This window comes from Podarcis muralis, chromosome 2 (genome assembly GCF_964188315.1).
Source record: "Podarcis muralis chromosome 2, rPodMur119.hap1.1, whole genome shotgun sequence".
Classification (NCBI taxonomy): domain Eukaryota; kingdom Metazoa; phylum Chordata; class Lepidosauria; order Squamata; family Lacertidae; genus Podarcis; species Podarcis muralis.
In genome coordinates this window covers 104,794,045-104,816,126 of record NC_135656.1, presented here as the reverse complement: position 1 = coordinate 104,816,126, position 22,082 = coordinate 104,794,045, and the positions used below count along the sequence as shown (strand labels likewise).

At 47.7% G+C, this 22,082-nt stretch overlaps 2 protein-coding genes across 4 annotated transcripts; one reads left to right on the top strand and one right to left on the bottom strand.

Annotated features, from left to right (window-relative positions):
* Positions 1–453: 453 nt before the first annotated feature.
* On the bottom strand, positions 454–12,845 carry RPUSD3 (RNA pseudouridine synthase D3). 3 transcript variants are annotated; one of them, XM_028719701.2, is made up of 9 exons: positions 12,690–12,845; positions 10,654–10,796; positions 8,869–8,913; positions 6,964–7,060; positions 5,267–5,374; positions 5,019–5,103; positions 4,665–4,791; positions 3,485–3,624; positions 454–2,190 (listed from the first exon to the last, which is right to left on the bottom strand). In XM_028719701.2, the coding sequence occupies exons 1-9, from the start codon at positions 12,752–12,754 to the stop codon at positions 1,981–1,983; spliced, it is 1,020 nt and encodes a 339-aa protein (XP_028575534.2). In that variant the 5' UTR covers positions 12,755–12,845; the 3' UTR covers positions 454–1,980. The 3 variants fall into 3 exon arrangements, with proteins under 3 accessions (XP_028575534.2, XP_028575536.2, XP_028575535.2); XM_028719703.2 differs by lacking the exon at positions 3,485–3,624; XM_028719702.2 differs by lacking the exon at positions 8,869–8,913.
* A 171-nt stretch (positions 12,846–13,016) lies between these two features.
* JAGN1 (jagunal vesicle mediated transporter 1) lies at positions 13,017–16,161 on the top strand. Its single transcript, XM_028719704.2, has 2 exons — positions 13,017–13,168; positions 14,502–16,161. The coding sequence occupies exons 1-2, from the start codon at positions 13,080–13,082 to the stop codon at positions 14,962–14,964; spliced, it is 552 nt and encodes a 183-aa protein (XP_028575537.2). The 5' UTR covers positions 13,017–13,079; the 3' UTR covers positions 14,965–16,161.
* The last annotated feature ends 5,921 nt before the right edge of the window (positions 16,162–22,082 follow it).

The following is a 22,082-nucleotide window of genomic DNA, read 5'->3' as shown; positions in this document are numbered from 1 at the left end:
AAGCAGGAATCTCTGGCCCACGGCCCTTGCAGAAGACTGCGCCAGACCCCTCTGCAGCCACCCTCTATAGAAGAAAAGGAAAAAGTGGCCAAGTAATGTGGTTGTGCCCAGGTCTGCAAACTCTCTCAGTGGCCTGGACCTATGTGTATAGCACAAAACTAGATTCCCCCCACCCCATAAACATTCCTCTAGTCTGAACTCAACTTGCACCTCTGCACCATAATACAGCCCGAAAACAGGATGAACTTGATGCCTGCAATCTTATGCCAGTTATCTCACTGCAGTAACTCAACAAGGCTCTCCGGTTCCCCTGTTGACAGAAAGCCATTGTAAAGATAACCATCTGCCACTATTAAGAGCACTTGTTCCAACTCTGCGCCTCCTGCTGTAAGTTAAACGGCACCAGTCCAGCGGTTATCAAATCAATCTTACTACTAAATTACTAGGCATGAAAACAAGGAAGGTACACCTTTATCGGATCAATTCGTATCAGCAGAGAAGAGGACAAGCTTTCAGATCACACAAAGCCGCTTCAGATAAGACGGGAGGAGGAGCCGGCTGCCAGCAGTAGACAACATTTTAAACCAGCATTCCAACTATTTCCCACTTAAGAGTCCTACAAAACCTTGCACACTCATGCCCCCACATCCTGGCATCATGGATGGTGCCAGCTGGTGACTGGGGGTGGGTGGGGCTTCTTCAGCAGTGGCTTATGGGACCGCCTGTCCAGGGAGGCTCCCATGACACCTGCTCTTCAGTCTGCTCATCACTTGGGGAAGGCCTTTGTCTTTTCCCCAGGCTTTCGTTAAAACAGATTTTTATATATTGCTGCCACTTCAGAAGCTGCGTTTTCATCTTATTGCCATTTAGTTATTTATTTTATCACGTAAAAGTTACCCTGAGAATATTCATATGGACAGTTTTAAAAATTACTCTCAGTTCAATAGACGACACAGAAGAAACAACAGGATCCTTATCTGAAACCCATTCAGCAACAGCTCTTTATGCTTAAAGGTTCTGATTTTATATATATACAGTGGTACCTCGGTTTACGAACTTAATCCGTTCTGGAAGTCCGTTCTTAAACCAAATTGGTTCTTAAACCGAGGCACGCTTTCCCTAATGAGGCCTCCCACTGCCGGTGCCCTTCCACCGTTCGGCTTCCGTTGTTAGACCGAGGTAAAGTTCGCAAACCAAGACACTACTTCCAGTTTTGTGGAGTACGTAAACCGAATAGTTCGTAAACAGGGCTGTTCTTAAACTGAGGTGCCACTGTGTGTGTGTGTGTGTGTGTGTGTGTGTGTGCACGCGCGTGTGTGTAGAAAAGCAATAGTGAAAAGCCAAAGCACATTTTTTTCATTAGTCATTTGTGTTTCATAGATATACGGATTAAAGGAGAGAATCCTACGCTGCTTTACCCCCCAGAAGACTGCCATTATCTTGAGTGCCAGAGGCTATCATTGGCAAGCAACTGCTTAGTGCTGCAAGGAGCATAAACCACACAGCATGAGGAGCGCATGCACCCCATCGGAGGTAATGGGAGTGCAGCACTCCCACCGATTTCAGTAGGAGTTGGGTGTGCCTAAGCTTTTTCTGGCCTGGACCTCAAGCCAGCCACTAACTCGCGTTGCCATGGCGCAACCATGTGTACGCCATTGGCCTGCTGGTTCACAGCCTGTGGAGGCTGCATTTATCAGGGCAAACATAAACTCTAGAACCCAGGTTTCCCTCGCTGCTACCTTCATTGCTGCACGGCACCAAAAGTTCCAAAAATTGCTTTTGCTGCCCTGTTAAGACCACAGGAGGTATAAAGGAAGCCTCTCCCTTTCACATTCTTCATCCGGCCAGTAGGAGACGAGACGCTTCTTCCCGCAGCAAGAACCTGGCAGAGACCTGCTTCTGGCTGTCAAAAGCCATCACTTCCACTTGACCGGGGCAGGCGGTACCTGCTGAGCTGAGGCAAACGCTTCGGATGCCTTGTCACTGCTTGTTTTTGTCCTGCGGCAAGGCGAGGCCCAGAAGACAAAGGGTCTTCAGGAAAAAAGGTGGCGGAGGAGCCGTGAGCACAGTGCGGGAGGAAGGGGAGCCGGCGGCCGGGAGGAGGAGCTGGTGCAGGTGCAGGTGGAGAGGCAATCGGTGCGCCAGTTGCTGCTGCAGGCGCAGCTTCTTCAGCAAAGCATCTTCTAGGACCTGTCAAGAGGGTGGGAGGGGAAGGCATCATCATTACAACTTTCTACAGGAAAGTGCATAGCAGTCTTATTTTACTTTGGGGAGGGGGAGCTTTTTGTCACTCTAGCCCAGGCTTCCTCAACCTCAGCCCTCCAGATGTTTTTAGCCTACAACTCCCATCATCCCCTAGCTAGCAGGACCAGTGGTCAGGGACGATAGGAATTGTAGTCTCAAAACATCTGGAGGGCCGAGGTTGAGGAAGCCTGCTCTAACCCAAGAGAGGGCACCAAGTGTCATTTTTATCCTTGCCAAGCTTGGACGGTTCATTACAGAACAGTGACTTGTCCCAAGGCGAGCATTACAGAATAGTGACTTGTCCCAAGGCAAGAGGCAGCTTCTTCGCTGAGCAGAACCTAGAGCTTCCAAGCACAGTAGGAAGATCAACTGAGCTCCAAATCAGATGTGGTGTGGAAGATCTTAGTCTGGTTCTCCCTTTGATTTTGATTTTAAATACCTGTACACCACCACCGTTCAGTTGCTTTGAAGATCATTTTATTCTATGAGCCACCCTGAGATCTTATGAAAGGCAGATATCAATCAAACAAACAAACAAATAAGGAATTAAACCTGTGTGGTACCCGTCTGCCCCCGTTAAGTTAGTAGCAGCTTGGGGAGTGGCGAGGTCTGGGGGGAAAGCGTGGAAGCAAAGAGTTTATTTTGTTTTATTTAACAGATTTTTATACCGCTCTTCAAGGATCACAGGGTGGTTAATAATAATAATAATAATAATAATAATAATAATAGTGCATACCATCATAATAAACGAAAAGCAGGCCCTATTCCAGGCATGTCCCTGCCATCAGAAGTTAGGAGGGAGCCGGCGCAATGGAGCGGTTAGAGTGTTTGGCTAGGATTGGGGAGAAACAGATTCGTTTCCATTGGGCCCCATTTTACAAGGAACGGCTCCTGGAGCACAAAGAGACGTTGGAAGGCTGTAGCCAGGAATGTCAGCTACTTGTATGGCCATAAAGCAGAGATGAGGAGCCACATGTTGTTGGACTCCCATCAGCCCCAGTCAGCACAGTCAATGGTCAGGGATGTTGGGAGCTGTACATCTGCAGGGCAAAAGGTTCCCCAATGGATGTAAAACTTGATTGCTGCTGCTATCTCCCAAGTGGTATAGCCTTGGGTTGTGGAGACATAGATCTGACTGTGCCAAGGCACTGCTCAGTCAGGTTCCTTCCTTCTATCCTGCTACATCGCTCTGTAGATCCCCGACACCAAGATAGGAGGCAGCATCAGAGCAGTTTGGTACCTGTGTGCGAGGCAGGGTACTCTCAGCTGGCAAGAGGAAGGGCTCCCCCAGGATAGACCCCACACGGGAGGAATACACGTGGTCCCCTAGCGCAGGGCTCAGCAGCAGTATCAGGCTGACCAGGAGTTGGTTAGTGAAGGCTGCCAAAAGGACAAAGGAGAGATGAAGAGGGGGCCTCAGTGTAGACTTTCCCAACAATGCTTCACACTGTGACCCTCGCAATCCAAGCTCTTTTTAAAACCCGAGTAAGACAAATGGACAGCGTCCAAAAACAAGAACTATGACAGTCTGGTTTTGTACCCAAGGTACCCAGATTTCTGCAGTCCAAAATAAGGAAAGGAGGCAAAAGGACAGAAACCTAGACTGCAGAGGTTTGCTCCGCATTACCGTATTTTTCGCTCTATAAGACGCACCAGACCACAAGACGCACCTAGTTTTTGGAGGAGGAAAACAAGAAAAAAAATATTCTGAATCTCAGAAGCCAGAACAGCAAGAGGGATCGCTGCGCAGTGAAAGCAGCAATCCCTCTTGCTGTTCTGGCTTCTGGGATAGCTGCGCAGCCTGCATTCGCTCCATAAGATGCACACACATTTCCCTTTACATTTTAGGAGGGAAAAAGTGAGTCTTATAGAGCAAAAAATACGGTAATTTGCAAAACGAAACACTTTAAATGTGCAAAAAGGGGGGGAAAGGGCAGGCAAGCATTTCTGGGGGGCAAGGCTAAGATGGTAAGAGGAAAGGAAGAGAAAGAGGCTTAAAATAAGAGAAGGAAAAGGGAAGGCAGAGAGGGACAGGGAAATCAACTGGCCATGAACACCCCACCGCCTAATTATAAAAGGACCTAGCCCAGTTCCATTTGACTTTCCACCCGTCAAGTAAACAACTACGCAGTTATGTACAGGAAAGGTTTCTCTACAGTCATGAGAGCTAGAAACCTGATCAACTGTAAAAAGAAAAGGTGGCTAGGGGTTTGCTATCTCAGGTTCCAAAGTGTATGCTGGGCTACCTGGAGAGCTTTTTGATCAAAAAGTTTATACATTTTATAAATGGGAAAAATCTTGGGGGAGTAGCTGTAACTGAGGGAACTTGTGTCAGGTTCTCAGCTTGCTTTGCATATCACGGCGCCCCTTTCCAGTTATTCCTGCGGCTGTCTCTGTGCCACGGGGCCTCCGTCACACACCTGTCAGTGGCTGTAGCTGCACCAAGGCGCAGCCTTCGCGGGAGTCCAGCACCTTATAGAGTGTCTGTGTTTTTCTAACCTCCTTCCTCTGGAGGCTGCCTCGAGAAGGGGAAGCCACTGGCACCACCTGCAACCCACACAGAAGCCCCGAGTCAGTGTGTTTCCTGAGGGCCAACGGAAACTTCAGCAGCAAAAATAATCCTGGCGCCCAGCCCAGGCAACTGGATCCCAGAGGAAGCGAGACCTAACTTTTCAGGCCCTGCAAGGACTCCACTGAACGAGCTGCCCGCAGCAGCAGGCAAATTCTCTAGAGTCAAATCCTCTCCTCCCTCCCTGTTAAAAACCTATCCTCACCAGCTTATGGTCTTCGACCTGTATCAGTTTGAGACATGTACGAATTTCCCCTTCCGAGGCTGCAGGGATCCTGGTAGTGACAGCACTGCAAAGAAAAGGTTTTCTGTCAAGCCACACACACACACCAAACTGGGCCTACAACGCTTTGAAGGAAATGGGGAAGGCAGAATGGGAACCTAAAGTCTTTTTGCTGAGGGATCCCCACCCTACCATGGAAACGGGAAGCGATTAGGAAGTCTTCATCTCACCAGTAGGTAGCGGCTGGATCTCCTGCTCTCCTACATCGGGCATAGAAATCCTGGAGGCGCTGGGTGGTGCTCGGGCAACCTGAGAGCAGAACAAGTCCAGAACTCTCCCTAGGGAGAGGCAAAATCCTTTATTATCTTTGATTCTCTGACACAGGCCATGAGTAAGTAATCCCGTGGACAGAATAGTGCCTTGCTTAAAACCACGCAAGGTGGCATCAATGGCCAAAGGTCACAACAGCTACAAGTTCCCGCCAGTATCTGAGGCTATTTTATATACCTCTGTCATGTCTCCCCACCCTGTTGTCCCTTTTTCTTTCTCCCCCCCCCCACAATAATTTTTATTAAGTTTTCTACAATTATAACAAATACTGCAACAAACGTTGCACAACCGTGAAACAAACCAAAACAAAAAATACATCTATGAAAAACAACAACAAATATACAACACAAACTTAATTATTTAAAAATCCAACCTTATATTACTTGACTTCCTCTAGTCCAGGGGTCTGCAACCCGCGGCTCCGGAGCCGCATGTGGCTCTTTTACACCTTTGCTGCGGCTCCAGGACGGATACTAGCGAGGGGAGGAGGCGCATTGTGCGCCCCGACACTCCCCACTGTGGCGGGCGCTGTACTGGCTGTGACGTCGCATGGGGGCGGTGCGTGCGTTAGTCATGCACCGTCCCGACGTCACCTTCCCGCCTGCCCGCTACATTGTAAGGGGCATGTACGCTGGTCACTGCATTGAAAGGGGGCATGTACGCTGGTCACTGTTTTGAAGGGGAGCGAAGAACACACACACACAAAAAGGTAACTTGTTAATTTAACGTTTATTTCTATGAGGAGGAGTAATTCTGAGGGGTCAAACAAAGAAATAATAAAAAAGTGACAAAAAAGTTATTTTTATAATGACGAGTTTTGCGGCTCCCAGTTTTGTTTTTCTTCGGAAACGGGTCCAAGTGGCTCTTTTTGTCTTAAAGGTTGCAGACCCCTGCTCTAGTCCCTCCCTTCTGAATTTCCTTGTGTCTGAATGTAACAGCTTTCCAATATCATTATTAAACAACAATATTCCAATTATAATCAAATTTATTCAATTTTCTTTGTGTTCTAAACCCCATTTATTTAAATAAATCCTAATTTAATCCTAGGCCTATTTGGTACTTTCAAGTAATTTCTAATTTTTAATATTACAATATTTATTCAAATAGTCCTTGACTGTTGTCCCTTTTTCTAAGCGAGTAATCTCCAAGCGTTATATAACCTCCCTTATAGGGAGTTGCTCCAGCCTCGCAATCTTTTGACTTCCAAGAGCCAATCACGAATCTTTCCACTAGCCCCTGGCAACCATTTTTATTTTATTTTTTGCATACAGAAGTTCTGAAGTGAATTCGGAGCACACGATAATATCCAGAAAACTGGAGCTGTAGTACAGATCAGCTGTCTTAACTTCTGTGCTATGGGTCTCTTTCGCAATACAGCAGTTTAATCGGATTTTACTGAATGCCCTCTTGCTGATTATGTCAGGGCATGGTCTGGAGGTGCGGGATGGGAAGCTGAAGCAAAGTAGTATCTGGACGGGAGCACATGCAGGCTGCCTTAAGTTCTATGGTGGAAGAAAGGGGGGGTTAAAATCAATAACACCCACCCTGTACACAGCCTGTTGTCATTCTCTCCAAAGCCTTGTCTCCGTTTACTTACTTTACTGCAGCTTTTATCACATCGAGGTTCTGTGGGAAGCCAAGCTTCTGGCTTAGATCCGGTAAAAGAGACAGCAAAGTCAGCTCCCCCGGTTTGCCTGTTGTTGGCAGAGGAGGGGAAAATCATTGATGCCACACAGAAGCTAGCCATTACTCACGGCTGCAAAGAAGAGGCTTGTTTTGGCAAAGGCTTGCCAGCCCTTCCCACCCTGGTCCAGCTTTACTTTGGGAGGTCAGTTATTTACTTATTATTTTACAAAATGTACGGTATTTTTTGCTCTATAACACGCACCCAACCATAACACGCACATAGTTTTTAGAGGAAAACAAGAAAAAAAATATTCTAAACGAAACAGTGGATGTATGATTTCTGTGGTTCATGCTGTGGCCACAGACATGTGATCTGACAGTGAGTTTGGGGTAGCCCAATGCAAAAATCCTGAGGATCCATGTGGATCCGTGCTTTGTAACCACGTTTTAAGTGGGGATGGAAGGAAAAGCACTCAAGGGACAAGGAACACGCATGGGGTGGGTGGAGAAGGATGCTGTTAATAATGTAGAGAGGAGAAGGCTCCTCTCCTCTCCCGCTTTGCTCCTTTAAAGCAAGCAGGGTCTCTGTCCCTCTCTCCTCCCCACTCAGAGGCTCTTCTCCCTTTTTGCTGTTTCAAAGAGAGCCATGGAGGAGGGAATGAAGGGGAACCATGGATCCTCTGCTCACGACTGCAGCAGATCCCCCCGCCATCTGTAGGCATTCGCTCCATAACACGCACAGACATTTCCCCTTACTTTTTAGGAGGAAAAAAGTGAGTGTTATGGTGCAAAAAATACGGTATATACCACTTGATTGTAGAAAAAAACCTCGAAGCAGTTTACAAAAAAAGATTTTAAAAATTATCACTAAAAAAAATTACAACGGTAATTTAAAACATACAGAAAGTTAAAACCATAATAGAATAAACTAAAACAAATTAAAACTCATACAAACTTTCTGAACATCTGGATAAAGGTAAAGGTAAAGGGACCCCTGACCATTAGGTCCAGTCATGTCCGACTCTGGGGTTGCGGCGCTCATCTCGCTTTATTGGCCGAGGGAGCTGGCATACAGTTTCCGGGTCATGTGGCCAGCATGACTAAGCCGCTTCTGGCAAACCAGAGCAGCTCACGGAAACGCCGTTTACCTTCCCGCCGGAATGGTACCTATTTATCTACTTGCACTTTGACATGCTTTCGAACTGCTAGGTTGGCAGGAGCAGGGACCGAGCAATGGGAGCTCACCCCATCGCGGGGATTCAAACTGCCGACCTTCTGATCGGCAAGTACTATGCTCTGTAGTTTAACCCACAGTGCAACATCTGGATAGGCTTGTCTAAATAAGAATGCCTCCAGCAGAAGAGAGTGAAGGTGTCTGACTGATATCAACAGGCAGGGAGTTCCCAAGTGTCGGTGCCGCCACACGAAATGATCAAGTTCTGACAGATGCAGTGTGAATATTATGTGGCATCTGTAGAAGTTCCAATTCTGCCAATCAAAGCAGTTCAGCGAGCACATGTGGGGTAAGGCAATCTCACAGGTAAACTAGTCAAGCGTTGTTAAGGGCTTTATATACTAATAGTAACACCTTGAACTCAGCCTAGTAGTGGATCAGCAACCAGTGCAGACCTCTGAGTACAGGTGTTATATGCTGAGAAGGCCTCCCTCCTGTCAGTAATTGTGCTGCAGCCTTCTGCACTAACTGCCAAGCGCAAGGGGAGGCCACATACAACACATATTTAATCTGTACACTACAGGCATATCTGTATGTATTTCTAAAGGCATTTCTATAATCCTGCATTTCCACTTTAAAAGGAAATGCCCAAGGGACGCAGCCCCACGGGATCCAAACACATCAAAGTGTAACGCCACATACCTGTCACAGGTAAGCCAGGGGGTTTGCTGATGGCCACCAGTGAACCTGAAATACAAAAGAACCAGGAGCCTCAGGGACAAATGGTGATTGCTGGAGTCTTCAAAACAACTCCAACACATGTCAACAACCTCTGCCACAATGCAGAATCGAAAGGAGGCTCTGGGTGGAATTTTCCATGCTCGGAAAAAGGGGTTTCTTGTATAAGCAGAAATCCCTGTTCCTCTCCACCATTTCTATATTTCCTTTCCCTTTCAAATGTATGCCCCCTTCTCCCCAACAACTTTTTTTGGATAGCAGCATTCTAAACAAAAGACACCAAATTCAGAGGGATCGGGACAGGGCTGTGGAGAGAGAGAGAATACATAAACACACAAAGGTGTGCTATGCAAGCTACATTCTGCACACTTTCAGCCTAAGCAGAATGGGGATCTACTGCAAGTTTCACAATCCTCCACTAGAGCAGCCAAGGCTAATAGGCCAGTTTTTACTCTCAATGTTTTTTTCCATTCACTTATACCAGGTCTATACAATTAGGAAGAATGCAGCTCACTAACCATGTATGGCAGACCAACAATGGATCTATACACCTATTTTTACTGCCTGTACCTTGCCTGGGCTGAAAACCCAGCATAAGTTGTCAAGTGCAGTATCTGGAAAGCCATCATACATGGCTTGAGAGCTGCATTCAGCTTGGTGAGCACAAGTTGTGCAGGCAGGTCTGAATTATAACACTCTAGGGCTAAGCTACGTGAAACTGCGTCTTCACCCACCCCACTAGAATACTAAATTTGTCCCAATTTGTCCACATCCTTCTTAAAATGTAGCACCCCAAACCAGACACAGTACAGTCGTCCCTTGGAAGTCAAACAGAATCCGTTCCGGAAGTCTGTTCAATTTCCAAAATGTTCGAAAACCAAACTGTGGCTTCTGATTGGCTGCAGGATATTCGGGTTCCAAAAGAACGTTCACAAACCAGAACGATCACTTCTGGGTTTGCAGTGTTTGGGAGCCAAAACATCTGAGTTCCAGGCTGTTCAGGATCCAAGGTACGACTGTATTCCAGTTGAGGTCTGATTTGTGCAGAATGAACGGGAACAATTACTTCCAGCAAGTTAGAAATGATGGTTCTATGAATGCATCCTCAAATCTTATTAGCCTTCCTTGCAGCTGCATCACACTTACTGATTCATGTGCTGCTTGTTGTAGTAATAATAATAATAACAATAATAATAATAATTTATTATTTATACCCCGCCCATCTGGCTGAGTCTCCCCAGCCACTCTGGGCGGCTCCCAATCACATGTTAAAAACAGTACAGCATTAAATATTAAAAACTTCCCTGAACAGGGCTGCCTTCAGATGTCTTTTAAAGATAGGATAGCTGCTTATTTCCTTCACATCTGAAGGGAGGGTGTTCCACAGGGTGGGCACCACTACCAAGAAGGCCCTCTGTCTGGTTCCCTGTAACCTCACTTCTCGCAATGAGGGAACCGCCAGAAGGCCCTCGCCACTGGACCTCAGTGTCCGGGCAGAACGATGGGGGTGGAGACGCTCCTTCAGGTATACAGGACCGAGGCCGTTTAGGGCTTTAAAGGTCAGCACCAACACTTTGAATTGTGCTCGGAAACGTAGTGGGAGCCAATGTAGATCTCTCAGGACCCGTGTTATGTGGTCCTGGCGACCACTCCCAGTCACCAATCTAGCTGCCGCATTCTGGATTAAGGCTACAATCCCAAGATCCTTTTCACATGTCGTTCTAGTGTTATGAGAAATGACAGACATACCATCTGCATGCACTACTGATGCTTCCAGCAGGTTCAACGTTTCCTCGGGGCTGAGTGATCTTGTGGGACTCAAGATGCTTACTTCACTGGGGTTGTCTGTGACTGGCTTCCGTGAGCCTCTTTGCTTCTGCAGCAACTGATACCTACAAAATAAGAAACCATAAATAATCACCAATATATAGCCAGCTGGCCTTAAGCTCCATACTTTCCTCTCCCATTCTGACACTGGCTCCTTCTACACACAGCTTGCCTGCCACTCTTAACTTCCTCTAACAATACATAAATATTGATCTGGATTTATATCTTGCATCTCTGAGAGAAGCTGCTAACAACAGCTTTGGGTTATATAATGGGTCTGTGCCCATCAAGGGGCTCAGAATACAGAGTGATCAAGCAAACGAGTTTACGCGGGGGGAGAAAAACGAAATTGGAATATGTATGTAGAGAATTGGTTGTTCTGATTATGGGCAACAGCCAGCAAAAGGGACCCTAGGGAGCCAGTTTTAAAACAGATGTTAATGATGGTGTTCTTCTACGCCTCCATCTCCATCACCATCTCTCTCATAGGGTAGTTGTAACATTAGCCAATGTCAGAAAGGAGACACACTAGCTCTCTAAATCTAACTGAAATCAGTAAGACACACAAATGAGCACATTTAGGGCCAGTGGGGAGAGAGGGCTTATTATCTACCACACGACACTTTTCACAAACTCAACCCCTATCCAACCAGATTTCAAACACCTTCCGATTCCCCCCCCCCCAAATATCTCCCTTCACTCGTACCCAGTGCCATCCAATATTCTCTCCACCACCTCAACCAACAGCCTCTCCTCACATTCCCAACTCGTCAGTCAAACCACCCACAGGGTTTTTGTTCTGTGGGGCGAAAGTGGCTCAGTGTTGCATTAAAAAACAACAAAAAACCCATTACCTACTTTAGATCTCCTGCCTCCTAATACCAGGTTGTACTTACTGATTAAAGCAAAAGGCACTCTGCACGTGCTTGGAGGTGTGTTTTTTCTTTATCCATACTTTTCAGAATTAGGCCTTAACACTAGAAATAGGTTCCTGGGGCCAAGCCCCTAAGGAGCCCTGGCTCAACCCTGTACACCTCTGTCCATTTCACAGGATGCTGGTGCATCAAGAAAGAGTCAGGAGCTTCCTTCCAGTAACTTAAATCTGTATCCAGAAGAAACGTCCGGGCCTCATTATCATTGCAGCCACCTTTTGGAGTTTTTGGATTTGATATCCCGCTTTATCACTACCCTAAGGAGTCTCAAGAGGGACGCAGGTGGCGCTGTGGGTAAAAGCCTCAGCGCCTAGGACTTGCCGATCGCATGGTCGGCGGTTCGAATCCCCGCGGCGGGGTACACTCCCGTCGTTCAGTCCCAGCACCTGCCAACCTAGCAGTTCGAAAGCACTCTTAAGTGCAAGTAGATAAATAGGGACCGCTTTCTAGCGGGAAGGTAAACGGCGTTTCCGTGTGCTGCGCTGGTGCTGGCTCGCCAGCTGCAGCTTCATCACGCTGGCCACGTGATCTGGAAGTGTCTTCGGACGGCGCCGGCTCACGGCCTCTAGAGCGAGATGAGCACGCAACCCTAGAGTCGGACACGACTGGCCCGTACGGGCAGGGGTACCTTTACCTTTTAAGGAGTCTCAAAGCGGCTCACAATCTCCTTTCCCTTCCTCCTCCACAACAAACACTCTGTGAGGTGAGTGGGGCTGAGAGACTTCAAAGAAGTGTGACTGGCCCAAGGTCACCCAGCAGCTGCAGGTGGAGGAGCGGGGAAGCGAACCCGGTTCACCAGATTACGAGTCTACCGCTCTTAACCACTACACCACACTGGCTAGCTTTGGAAGCTCAACAAGTGATGCCTCCCTCCTATCACTTAGACCCCCGGTGTTGGGGGACGACGACCAAACCACACCTGTTGAATTTCTGCCTGGCACAGGCTGAGAGGAAAGAGTGGGATACACAGTGGGGGGGGGGGGAGACAAACCGACTCCCTGCCCAGTTTCCTCACGAGCCTCTTACCAGGCGCGGGAGCTGAACGGCCTTCCGCACCCGCAGAGGAGGCACCAACGGCTCGAGCGGAACATCGCGACCCCGAGGAGAGCAGAAGGCTCCGTTCAGACCCACGCGCGCGCAAACCGGCGGAGGAAGGATTAAACCCGAAATGGCTCGCTAGGTCCGCTGGGAAATGTAGTTTCGCATTGGCGCCGCTCCCCCCCCCGCCTTTCCTTCTCCTACTAGGGGATTGGTCAGCATCACACGAGAGACGGCGAGAGCTACCAATCAGAGAGGCGCGGGGAGCAAACATCCGCCCCCCCCGCTTCCAACATTATAGCCACCGTCGCGAAGGGAACGGGAACGGCCTTAGTTTGACGCATGCGCACTTGGGTTCGCTAACCCTCCTGGTGAAAGATGGCGTCCCGCGCGGGACCTCGAGCCGCTGGAACCGACGGCAGCGACTTCCAGCACCGGGAGCGCGTGGCAAAGCACTACCAAATGAGGTGCCGCGCGGGGTGGGGGCTGGGGCCAGCAAGCCGCGCGCCCAGCGGGGGAAACCAGGCTTCTTCCCCCGCCTCCGCAGCAGTGCACGCTGCCGGAGCTTCCCGCTGTCATCCCTCCTTAGTCATTCGCCTCCGTGGGGTCCCCCCCGTCCGCTTATCGGGCAGCTTTGGGGCTGCGTCGTTGCGTTTTCGCCGCCGCCCTCTTGCTCAAAAGTGTGGGTGGGGGAAAGCTAAATGCATGTAAAGTCATTATGCAGATCGCCCGGTAAATCACTATGCAGTAAGACGGGAGGGGGGGGGGGAGATCATGTGTTGTGTGAAGAGGTTGATGGCTCGGCCACCTACTAATGAGGTTTTGTTTTGTTTTTCCTCTGCCTGTGTCTTTCACACAGCTGGAGATTCAGCTGGCCAGGCCTTCTCCATCACAGTATCTGCATGCTAGGAAAAGTTTTCCTCTACTGAATTTTGATTTCTTGTGCGGCTGCTAAAGGCACAGGAAATTTGTTCTTTAAAAAAAAAGCTGGCAACTGGATTGCAGCTCCACCTTCCTTGCAGAATATTAGTATTCAATTAGCAGCAGCACGCCCCATAAAATATTTGATTCTCTGTTCTTTAAAATAGGATCATCCCAATCGCCACAGATAAGTACAGTCGGAATTCTTTTGCTCAATTGGTCGAGAGCAGCCTATGTTGGACTCCAAATCCTTTCGGCCTTTGTCATCCTGGCCTGTGCTCACAGGTGATGGGAGTTGTAGTCCAGCAGCACTTGAGGGCACATGGCTGAGGATGTAGAGCAGCGTCCGTCAACTCTGGGTCCCTCGATGTTGCTGAACTACAGCTGTTGTTATGCTCAGCCAGCAGTCAGGGATGGTGGCAGTTGCATTGCAACAATGTCTGGGGATCTGAGATGAGAATAAGTGACACAAAAACGAAAACATTGGATGTTGTTGGACTACAACTCCCATCATCCCTGATCACTGGTCATGCTGGCTAGGCATGATGGGAGTTGTAGTCCAACAACATCTGGGGACCCACAGGTTGAGAAACACTGGCTTAGAAGCTTATTTTGGCATTAAGTGGTACATACATTAATAAATAGCAATAATATTATAATTCTGCAGTCTGAGATGGTAGGGGTTAACATCCAGAAAATCAACTCCCTGCTTTGGGTTTGGGTTTGTTTGGGTTTTTCTTAGCTTATAGCCTATGTCATTCTGCCTAGTTCTTCACCAGTTTGTCTTGGTGTTGAGTATCTCACCCCCATATTTGAAATTACCTTTTAGTGCTGGCTCTTGCTCACCCTTGCCGCCCCCTCCCTCTCTGCTTCCCACAGTGTGTCCCTCAAGTCCGAGATTAAGAAGTTGATCTACATGCAGATAGCGCTGTGGCTTCTGGTGGCAGCGCAGATGTGCGTCGCTCACTTCAAGCTGCTGCCCCACGACCAGGTGGCCATGCCTTACCAGTGGGAGTACCCGTACCTGCTCAGCATCGTCCCTTCGCTCTTCGGCCTCTTCTCCTTCCCGCGGAACAACATCAGCTACCTGGTCATCTCCATGATCAGCACGGGCCTTTTCTCAGTGGCGCCTCTCATCTACGGCAGCATGGAGATGTTCCCGATGGCGCAGCAGCTCTACCGCCACGGCAAGGCCTACCGCTTCATCTTTGGCTTCTCCGCCGTCTCCGTCATGTACTTGCTGGTGGTGGTCGCCGTGCAGGTTCACGGCTGGCAGCTGTATTACAGCAAGAAGCTGCTGGACTCCTGGTTTACCAGCACACAGGAGAAAAAGAAGAAATGAACAGGCGGCCAGGAGTTCACCTGCATGCAGCGATGTCTGGGGGCTTGGGGTGGGGGCTCAGGGGTGCCCTGCTCAAGCAGAGGCAGATGGCGCTATTTGGGATTCTCTGCCCTCCCTACCATGCCAAGCTGATGGGAGATGGCAAGGGCTCCGTTTGAGCAGGGTGAAAGCCTCTGTGGGTGCCTTCCAACCCTCTGCTGGCAACCACAGGGACTAGGAGCTGCAGATTTCGGCAACCCTCCTTTTGGGAGGGATTTACAGGAGAGGCAACTGGTGCCATTCAGAAAGACCTTACCTAGCTTGCTCAGACTGAGAGATGCAGGACGCTGAATTGTGACCAGGCAGTCTGACTCCATCTTCTTGAGTTGATTAGATGTGAGTTGGGTAAGAGGATGTGAGTTCATGGTGAGGCTTGAGGTCCCATCACGTTTCACCCATCTTAAGAGCTCCCAATCAAGCCCTTTTGAGAGATTATGCTATGTGTACTTACCCTATTTTTCTGTGTATAACGACCCCTATTTTTTGGGACTGCAACAAAATAATTGGGGGGGGGGGGATTGCTCAGAGTTCTTGCACTTTTTGGGGGGAGATTGCCCAGAGTTGTTGAGCTTTGGGGGGGGGGGACCACCGCAAAACACTCGACAGCCTACCGCACAAGGCAAACCGCACACATCACTACAGACATCAATCGTCTACATACTACTACTACTACTACTACTACTAATAAAAATAATTTATTATTTATACCCCGCCCATCTGGCTGAGTTTCCCCAGCCACTCTGGGCGGCTCCCAATCAAGTGTTAAAAACAGTACAGCGTTAAAAACTTCCCTGAACAGGGCTGCCTTAAGATGTCTTCTGAATGTCAGGTAGTTGTTTATCTCTTTGACATCTGATGGGAGGCCGTTCCACAGGGCGGGCGCCACTACCGAGAAGGCCCTCTGTCTGGTTCCCTGTAGCCTCACTGCCCAAAGCCCAACTGCCCAATCGACGCAACCACAGCCTGCTGTCCCTTGCTCATTTAGTCATGTAGATGGGTTTCAATCTTTGCTCATAACCCGCCTTGCCTTTTCCTATAACTGCCTGGGTGCCCCAGAGACTGCTGCCGCCACCCCATTCCCAGCTAATGAGTTTCAGCACACATACCCCACCCCCATGTACTTGGGTACCAAATAAAGAAAAATATTGCAGAACGTTGCACCTGGGTTTTGTTTTTAATTAGCAGGGGGTGGGTGTGATGGTGGCAGTTGGCTCGAGCTGCTATAGGTGAAACCACCCTCAATCATGCATTGTTCTGTCTTCAGGAGGCACTGAGGGCCTCGTAGTGCCAGATAACAATGTGGTGTGCATGAGTGCTAAGACTGCCCACCAGTACCTCCAGTGTCCGTGAAAGGTCTCAGTAAATATCCCCTCAAAAATCCACAGTGCACATGAGAGGCTGTTTGTGCCTTCTGCTCAGTTCCTGTTCACATTGGAACATGCCCCATTAAGCTTGGACACATTTCATTGGATGTTGCAGTTGGACAGCCACCTTCCTATCCATTCTGAACAGAGGAGAGATGCAAAGAGCTCTCTCTGAGCAAGCGCAGCAATGGCGTAGATGTCATTTTCCCCTACATTTTTCTGTTCTTTGAGAGGTGGCAGCCATTTTGTGTTGCTCCATTCCCCACAGCAGCCATCTTGTGATGGGTGCCCTTTCTCAAAATTCCAAGGATGCCCACTGGCCTAAGGAATGCCACTGTCAATAGGAAAGAAAGTGGAGATTTGTGTGGTGAGAATATGATCTGTCAGGGATCTCTCGCCTACATAGAAAGCTTCCTTGAGGTAGTCACAAGTGTTGTAAACATTTGCTCCCCTGTACAAAAAGAAGCTGAAGAACAGAACAAGATTGGTTCCAAAAACGACTCTTAATACAGATCTACACCATACATTTAAATCATGTTCAAAGCACATGAGTTCCCACAAAGAATTCTGGGTACCGTAGTTTGCTAAGAGGGCTGAGGATAGTAGCTCTGTGAGGAGGATTTTGAGGCAGATCTCCCCAATCTATTTAATCAAGCTTAACATGCTGATTCTCTAATAGCAACTTATAATTGCTCCCATACCACAATATTATTATTTTATTCTGATTGATTTCAAGCAGTAGGAAATCGGGACAAAATTTAATAATACTCTAGATCTTATGCTTGTTGAATGGTGGTTATTCTGATTTTCTGGTTACCTTACATGTGCCCTGTTGGTCAGAAAAATGTGGTGCAGCCAACTCATTCAGCTGCAGAAGGTCAAGAAACCAGGAAAATTGGGGGGGGGGGGGAGAGAAGTTGCGATGTCATCATTCAAGATGGCAGGTGAGCCAACTGCCACGCTCGCAGCTGCATTATTTCTTTTAAAGAATTGTACAAGGTGACAAAACCGCCAGGTAAGCAGGTGGATCAGGTGGGCAATGATCCAAGAATCTCGGGGTGCTATGCATCCTCAGCTAAAACCATGCACTGAGTGATAACGTTTCTGATCCACTCTGAAAGGGAAGCAAGTCCTACTGCGGCAAGAATAATAGTGTTACTGAGGGAGGACTGGGAGCCCATGAGAGCTACAACCAGGGCCATTTTCCCCCAGCTGGAACTTACTCAGTTCTGGCACCTTTCAGGTGGGTGCAATTGCCATGACGAGAGAACAAGGGAGACATTCATGATGAGTTCTGGTACCTCTTTTTCTAGAAAAAGAGCACTGTCTGCAACAGTTCTAAAAGGATCCCTCTGAAAAGACTGCAGTCTACAATAGGAATAGGACTGAGGCACAACACTTCCGTTGAGACCTTTACTAAAGTCACTGAATCTACTGCCTACGGTGGATACCCTGGAAGAACATAAATAACACAAGTAATCTGAGACTGAGAGGCGTCCTTGAAGATATGGGGAAGGCAGGATTTAATTACTGTATTTTTCGCCCCATAGGACGCACCGGCCCATAGGACACACCTAGTTTTTTGGGGGGGAAATAAAGGGGGGGAAATTATTTTCCCCCAGGAGACCCTTCTGTTCCTCCTCCAGCTTCCAGGCAGACGTGTGGCTGAAGGGTCACTGTGCAGTTCTCCCTCTCTGCGCAACACCTCTCCTGCGAAGGAGAGGCGCTGCGCGGAGAGGGAGAACTGCACAGCGCCCATCAAGCGAAGCTGGAGGAGGAACTGAAATAGACCCTTCTGCTCCTCCCCCGGCTTCGCAGGACAGGCACCTCGCTTCCATAGCCGGGCGTCACCTCTCCAGCTGGGAGAGGGTCGCGGGGCTATTCCTTAGCCCCCCGCACGCTCTCCCTGCTGGAGAGGTGGCGTGCAGCTAAAGAGGCTGCTGCCACAGCCACGCGTCACCTCTCCAGCCGGGAGAGGCTGCGCGCAGCTATGGCAATAACCCCACCTCCCGCAAAAGCCCACAGGAGCCGCGCACCCTTTAAGGAGCACGCGGCTCCTGTGGGCTTTTCTATGAGGAGGGAGAAGGGACTGACTGGCCGCGTCAGTCCCTTGTCCCTCCTGAGGAAAAGCCTGCAAGAGCCGCGCGGAGCTTGTGTGCAGCTTTTGGGAGCTTTTCCTGCCTGCCTCCCTCCTCCATTCGCCCCATAGCACACAGAGACATTTCCCCTTCATTTTTGGAGGGGGAAAAATGTGTCCTATAGGGCGAAAAATACGGTACCACCTCGGTGGCATGGTTTAAAGAGGTTTTCCCAGACATTTCCGATACTAGCAACATCCCAGACGCCTAAAATTCTTCAGGTGTGCGCCGTAAAAAGAAATGTGAAACGCCCAAGCAGTACCCAACACAGAATGGGAAGGAGTGAAATTACTAACTTTCCAGGATCTCGGTGCAGGTACATTGCAAAAAAAAAAAAAAAAAGGACTTTAAGCAAGTTGCAGGAAAGTTACGCTCTGCAGGGGTGAGAGATGACTGGGAATTTTCCATTCCAGCTTGATAGCATCCCATGATTCCAAGGTGCTGACAGCAACCACACAGACAGATGCAAACAGCAGTTTGGTGGCAGTTTTAGAGGATGACACAGGCAGCTCCAAGGGCAGCGAAGAGGATAGGAGGCTGGCAGCAAACAACGGGGGGGGGGGGGGAACCAACCAAAGGTCCTCAGGGACAGAGACACTCGAGATAACCAGTACCGTCCCCTTCCTAGAGCATGAAGTTCATAAAAGTTTTCTGAAGGAGGAATTTTATTAAGGGGAGGGGATTTGGAATATGCAAAAGAATAAGGGGAGATAGGAAATTCCAGATGTCCTGAGGGTGCAAATCTGGGTATCCTCTCCCTCACACATGAAGCAGGCATAATGCTTGCATCTCTATTACTTAGGGAATTGTCCACTCACTGCAGCAAAGGAACAAACTACAGTGGTTCCTTGAGTTACAAACACTTCGGGTTACAAACGCTTCATGTTAGACTCCACTAATCCAGAAGTAGTACCTCGGGTTAAGAACTTTACCTCAGGATGAGAACAGAAATTGCGCGGCTGTGGCGCAGCGGCAGCGGGAGGCCCCATTAGCTAAAGTGGTACCTCAGGTTAAGAACGGTTTCAGGTTAAGAACGGATCTCCGGAATGAATTAAGTTCGTACAGTGGTACCTCGAGTTACAAACACCTTAGGTTACAAAAGCTTCAGGTTACAAACTCCGCTAATGCGGAAGAGTTACCTCGAGTTGGAAACTTTGCCCCAGGATGAGAACGGAAATCGTGTGCCAGCGGCGCAGCGGCAGCAAGAGGCCCCATTAGCGAAAGCACGCCTCTAGTTAAGAAAAGTTTCAGGTTAAGAACGGACCTCCAGAATGAATTAAGTTCGTAAGACATGCCTCCCTGTTTGAAAATGAGGTGAACATTGCCACTGTGTGCAGACTGTACAACCTGGAAAATAAATGTGACAAGAGGAAGTTACTGAGACTAGAGGTACCACTGTATTCACAATACAGTGGTACCTCGGGTTACAGACGCTTCCGGTTACAGATGCTTCAGGTTACAGACTCTGCTAACCCAGAAAGAGTACCTCGGGTTAAGAACTTTGCTTCAGGATGAGAACAGAAATCGTGCTCCGGCGGCGCAACAGCAGCAGGAGGCCCCATTAGCTAAAGTGGTACCTCAGGTTAAGAACGGTTTCAGGTTAAGAACGGACCTCCAGAACGAATTAAGTTCTTAACCCGAGGTACCACTGTATGGCTGTTTGGTGTCTCTGACCCATGTCCTGACTTCTACAGATTTGCAAGTGTTTGCGGCACAGGCTGCAACAGGAGTCTAGTGCTTAAATCTCAATTCTGATTCATTCAGTGGAAATCCACAGTAGATAAAGTAGATAAAGAGAGGGCTTTCCCCTCCACTGAATGATTCTTTTCTTAACTTAATTTTCCAGTGTCTGAAAAGACTTACAACAAGCAATCCCCATATATCCCCCCACCTCCAATAAAAATTCCATGCGTATTCAATGGTAAACAATACATTTAAATATTGAGCTGGTTTGTACAATATTTTAAGCGTTATCAGTGAAGTGTCTTCTAATCTCTGCCTTAACAGATTGTTCCATAGCGAACCGTGGGTGGGGAAGAGATAGCACTCTCCTTTCCAGCGTTATTAATAAACATGCACTATACTGTTCCAAAATCATCTTCAGACTTTGTGGTTCTTAGTGTCCTAATATACTTAGTTAGTTTCTCCATAAGTGTTGTGGTCTGTGGTCTGCCTTACCATGCCTCTAGAGTTAAGTTTGTAGCTGTTTTCCAATACTGTATTGTACTAACAGGTATCTTGTTGCGGACATGAGGAAGATTAGTAGGTTCATTAAATAGTAAATTATTATCGGTATCCATAGGCAGATTTAGTAAAGTTACATGTAGGTAGCCGTGTTGGTCTGCCGTAGTAGAAACAAAATAAAACAAAGCAAAACAAAACAAAACAAAATAAAACAAATTCCTTCCAGTAGCACCTTAGAGACCAACTAAGTAAGATTTAGTAAAGTTATCCTTGGATCAGCTTGTGCTATGTGTATTCAAATACCTTTTCCCAAAATAATTGCAAAGGCTTGTTGCTTGTTTGTGTTATCAGTTTCACAGTGCAAATCCATTTCCCAAATCGATTTTAATGAGACTGGATTCCTTCTCATCACATTGCAAATAATATTGTAGGCATCTGAGAGTAATTTTCTGATGGGTAAGTAGAATTTAAAATTGGTTCCAATAAGTTTTATTTTTCTAAGTAGAAGTGGAAAAAGTTGCTTGAAAACAAGCTAAGGGGATTTTTCAACTAGTTTAACACACAGTTTTTTTATAGAGTCTAGGATGAAAGCAGCAGCATCTAATCGACTGTTACATGCTTTGATGTTTCTTAGACCAAATTACTTTTCCCCACCCACTCTTTTTAAAAGGTAGATTTTATCGCTTTCTCCACACACACGTCTTTTGTTTTTCTAGTTATATCATTTCCTTGCTGCTTTTGCTGTACTCAAATGATAATTCTTTCTATTCCTCCTGTAGTTGCTATTGTACTCAATTCTTTATATGCAGAATTCTTTCTCTTTATTTTTTTATGGGTTTTAATTCCCCCCCCTGGTTTTAAACTGCTTTTATGGGTCCTAGTTTAACCTGTCAAGCTGTTTTACATTTTAATGTGCAAGGCAATTGAAAAATGCCATTAACTGAATAAAAACAGGAATAAAAACGCTAAAGGAAACCTTATTGCTTCTAATAGCTTCTTTGACCCTCCTTGTCAACCATGCTGAAATCCCCTTGGCCTAGGTGCTACCCTTTCCCGATCTGCGGTATAAATTACAGTGGTACCTTGGGTTACATACGCTTCAGGTTACACACTCCGCTAACCCAGAAATAGTGCTTCAGGTTAAGAACTTTGCTTTAGAATAAGAACAAAAATCGTGCTCCGGCGGCGGGGCAGCAGCAGGAGGCCCCATTAGCTAAAGTGGTGCTTCAGGTTAAGAACAGTTTCAGGTTAAGAACAGACCTCCGGAACAAATTAAGTACTTAACCCGAGGTACCACTGTACAGCTGAACTCCGCTTATTGTGGTTTTGAACAGCCCCCAGGCGTTCTGGAAAGATTTGAGCCTCTTCTTTGCCTTCCAGCTTCCTTTTGCCA